A 3,505-nucleotide genomic window follows, 5' to 3' on the forward strand; every position below is an offset into this window, starting at 1 on the left:
CCAACCAGGCTTATTTATGTTCACCCACTGTGGAACAAGGACTTGATCCTGCCTTTCAAGCCCGTGCCCTGACCATCTCCCCTGCGCTGGCCGGCGCTCGCTCTGGGTCCCCTGTCCCCGCAGCAGCGGCGCTGGGAAGGGAAGGGTCTCCCTCTTCCAGGGGAGAGCTGAGGGCACAAAGCGACAAGACGAAGACTGGCTGTCCAGGCAGACATTCCCTCCAGCTCCCAGGCCAGGAACTGGAACCGTACGCCCATCCTTCCTCCCTCGTTAACCATCAGCAAAAGGTTTAATGAACCGGCTATGAAAGATGGGCCCTGCTCTCCCCATCGCAGCGACAGCAGCTCTCCAAGCGCCAAATGTAAATGCGCTCATTAGCACAGCTGTAACCCCGGCGGAGGTGCTCCCCAGCGACGCAGAGCAACAGCTGCCTCCTTTCAGCTGCGGCGGCAGCCGAGAAAAACTACCAAGTGCCAGCCGAGGGCTGGAGGTGAAGACAGGGCCAGGCAGGGCAAGGCTTGCTCTGGCTCAACGGGTCTGTCTTGGAAGGCAAGTGCAAACCCGGAGCAGGTCCCCGCTTTGCTGCAGTGCCGCGTTTCTAGAGCAGCGCCTACCCACGCGCCCGCCCGAGCCTCGTGATCCGCTTCCCTGCCAGAACCAGCTCTGCAGGCTGCTCCCGACACTCGCATCCTCTACCACGGGCTGCTGCCTCTTCCAGAGGCTCCGTATGAAGCTCCCGCTGAACCCTTAACAGCTACCACTCAAGATGCCTCTCGACAACACCGAAACACGTTCACCAAGAAATGGGAAAAACACCCTTGGGGGAGGAAGGAGCGAGTTCAGGAAGAGTTGACAGAAGAGAGGAGCCTGAGGGCTCCCTGCACTTGGTCACGGAGGGAGCCCCGTGACACTCACTCTCCACAATGGTCTTGCGCCCCGTGCCATCGTCGTTGATCTGCTGGATGTTGCCGAAGTGGATGTCGCTGTAGAAGATGCGGTTGCTGCCCTTGGAGTAGCGGTAGTCGAAGGCCAGGGCGATGACGTTCTTCATGTGCTCCGCGTCCTCGAAGGGCTTGATGGGCGCGTTGAGGTTGTTCTCGTCTGAGAGGTGGATGCTCTTGAGGATGGTGCGCTCCGAATACAGCAGGTAGCCTTCGTAGTCGCGGCAGCTCACGCCGTCCTCGAAGAGCATGCCGTGGGCGCAGGCGCACGTCCGCTGCCCGCCGCCCCGGAACAGGCAGAGCTGCTGGCAGCCCCCATTGTTCTGGGCACAGATGTTGGTGCCTGGGGAGGAAAGGGGGGATTGTTTGGGGACTGGGCAGGCTCTGTGCAGGAGGATGCTCCCACTCGGCCGCTTTTCACCTCTCCCCGCTCCCAGAGGAAGCGGATGAAGGAACAGGCTCAGCCTGTGGCGCAACAGGGTCCTTTGATGAGGACACAGTGGCCCATTTGTTCCCATCCCCCTGCCCGCGTCTGCCTGCCGGGGGAGCCCGGCCCGGGCAGCCGTCAGCACTCAGCAGCACGGCACGAGGGGCTGACAGCCCGGGGGTCCCTCACGCACCCTTCTGCCTGGCCCGGTTGAAGACTTTGATGTCCTTGAGCTGCACGCCAATGCCCGTCCGCAGGGACACTGACTCGGTGGCGTTGTCCTTGTTGCCTCTTTTGATGGAGCCATTCGCGTGAGTCCTGAGAAAGGACAGAGTCACCGAGCCGCTGACGCGGGGCCCATCCCAGCAGCACCCTGTAGCGGGACCCAGCTCCACCACCTTCCCCATGGCACCCGCCAGCTCCCCCGACCCTCCTGCACAGCCAGTGCCCAGGGCAGCCCCGGTACCACCGGACCGCGCCTGCACTGTACCTGTCACTCCAGTAAATGTACTCCTCGAAGACCGACACTGAGAACATGTCCATGTTGTTGCTGGACAGGACAACCTCTCGGTTTTCGCCCGTCTCCAGGTCGATTCGTTCGATCTTGTCTGTCCGGGCATCACACCAGTAAAGCTTCCCGTCCTGAGGTGGTGAGAAAGCAGCCCTCAGCAACGGAGCAGCACGCCGGGGCAGCACCAAGGCACCCCCCGCACCTCCCACCACATCCGGCAGAAGGCCCCCAGGGTTCAGAACGCCCCAGACAACCCTCTCTGCACTGGAGAGGAGACTCCAGGGCCCTGGGGAGGGTAACCACGTCCCCAGAGGCAGCAGAAGACCAACTGCAGGGACCCTTGGCAGCAGCACGCTCCCTGCCAGGCCCCAGCGTGGCACCATTATCCTGGCCAGCGGCTGTACCTCGTAGTCAACCGATATCCCATTGGGCCAACTGATGCTGACGTTCACCAGCACCATCCGCTCAGTCCCATCCAGGCGCGACCGTTCGATGCGGGGGTACTGTCCCCACTCTGTCCAGAACAGGTACCTGCAGGGGACAGTAGGGACGTCACCACCAGGCTGGCTAGAAGCAGCATTCTTGGTCATTTTGGCCATCGAGGAGAGGACGAACACCTCTCCCCGTCATCCCTCCACACCAGGGCCTCAGTCCAGACCCTGCTGATCTGCTGGGTCTCCTGGTTGCTGTGGGCTTCAGACCCCCCTGCGGGGCAGCTGGGTACAGCCCAGAGGCCAGCTTCTGCGCCAAGCACGTAAGGTGCAGTTCTCCATCCCTGGTGGGATCAAACACCCCTCGTCTCCCTGTGGCTCTGTCCAAAGCTGGAGCCAGTCTGGGGAGGCTCCACTCAGATTTTCTGAGGAGCTGGCACCCAGGAAGTCACGGGGAGCTCCTGGGAAGCTCAGCCCACCAGTGACAGGGCGGTTAAACCCAGATGGTTTGGACACCAGGGGCCTGTCACTCAGCATGGCAGGAGTCCTCCTCCACCACGTGCAAACGGCGGGGCTCTGCCCCCACCCCGGCTGATGGCCCTCTGCAGGGGGCTCTGTGAGGTGTCTCACCCCTTCTCTGGATGGACTGTGATGGCCCGTGGCTTGTCCAGCCCCTGTGAGATGACCACGTAGCGGAAGGACCCGTTCAGCCTGGCCACCTCGATGACGTCAAAGCCCTGGTCCGTCCAGTAGATGTTTCCTGCACACAGGGGATGGTCAGCACCGTCCCAAGCCCTGTGCCCCGACTGCCCACCTGCTCCTCCCTGCCCCGGAGCCCCATCTCACCAGCGATCCAGTCCACGGCGATGCCCTCCACACGCCCAATGCCATTGGTGACCACGTCCTCCCTCCATGTCTGGTCCCGCTTGGCCCGGCTAATGGTGCTCAGCCCCATGTCCACCCAGTAAATCGTGTCATTCTCTGAGAGGGGTCAGGCAGGAGAGGGGATGTCAGTGACCACCTCTGGGTCACCCCAAGAGTGGCACAGACCTGGGCTGGGGGCCTGAAACCCTTCGTCACCCGGAGCTGCCCAGGGGAGATGCCAAGGGTACAGGACTGCCCAAGGAGGGTCGGGTAGTGGCCTCCCTCAGTGTCCCCCTCCCCAGCCTCTCCACACCCGTTGCCCTGCTCTCAG

The 3,505-nt window shown here is 62.5% G+C and overlaps 1 protein-coding gene across 1 annotated transcript in view; it reads right to left on the reverse strand.

Moving 5' to 3' along the window:
- Positions 1 to 3,505, reverse strand: part of LOC104488805 (low-density lipoprotein receptor-related protein 1-like) — a gene marked incomplete at both ends in the record, with an annotated part of 6,073 nt that overhangs the window by 2,281 nt on the left and 287 nt on the right. The window contains 6 exons of the mRNA XM_010130885.1: positions 916 to 1,284; positions 1,562 to 1,686; positions 1,859 to 2,010; positions 2,284 to 2,410; positions 2,941 to 3,070; positions 3,157 to 3,291. Of these exons, the coding sequence (XP_010129187.1) occupies positions 916 to 1,284; positions 1,562 to 1,686; positions 1,859 to 2,010; positions 2,284 to 2,410; positions 2,941 to 3,070; positions 3,157 to 3,291 (1,038 nt within the window). The remainder of the gene's footprint in view (positions 1 to 915; positions 1,285 to 1,561; positions 1,687 to 1,858; positions 2,011 to 2,283; positions 2,411 to 2,940; positions 3,071 to 3,156; positions 3,292 to 3,505) is intronic.

This window comes from Buceros rhinoceros, unplaced genomic scaffold (assembly GCF_000710305.1).
Source record: "Buceros rhinoceros silvestris isolate BGI_N320 unplaced genomic scaffold, ASM71030v1 scaffold39092, whole genome shotgun sequence".
In the NCBI taxonomy this organism is placed as follows: Eukaryota; Metazoa; Chordata; class Aves; order Bucerotiformes; family Bucerotidae; genus Buceros; species Buceros rhinoceros.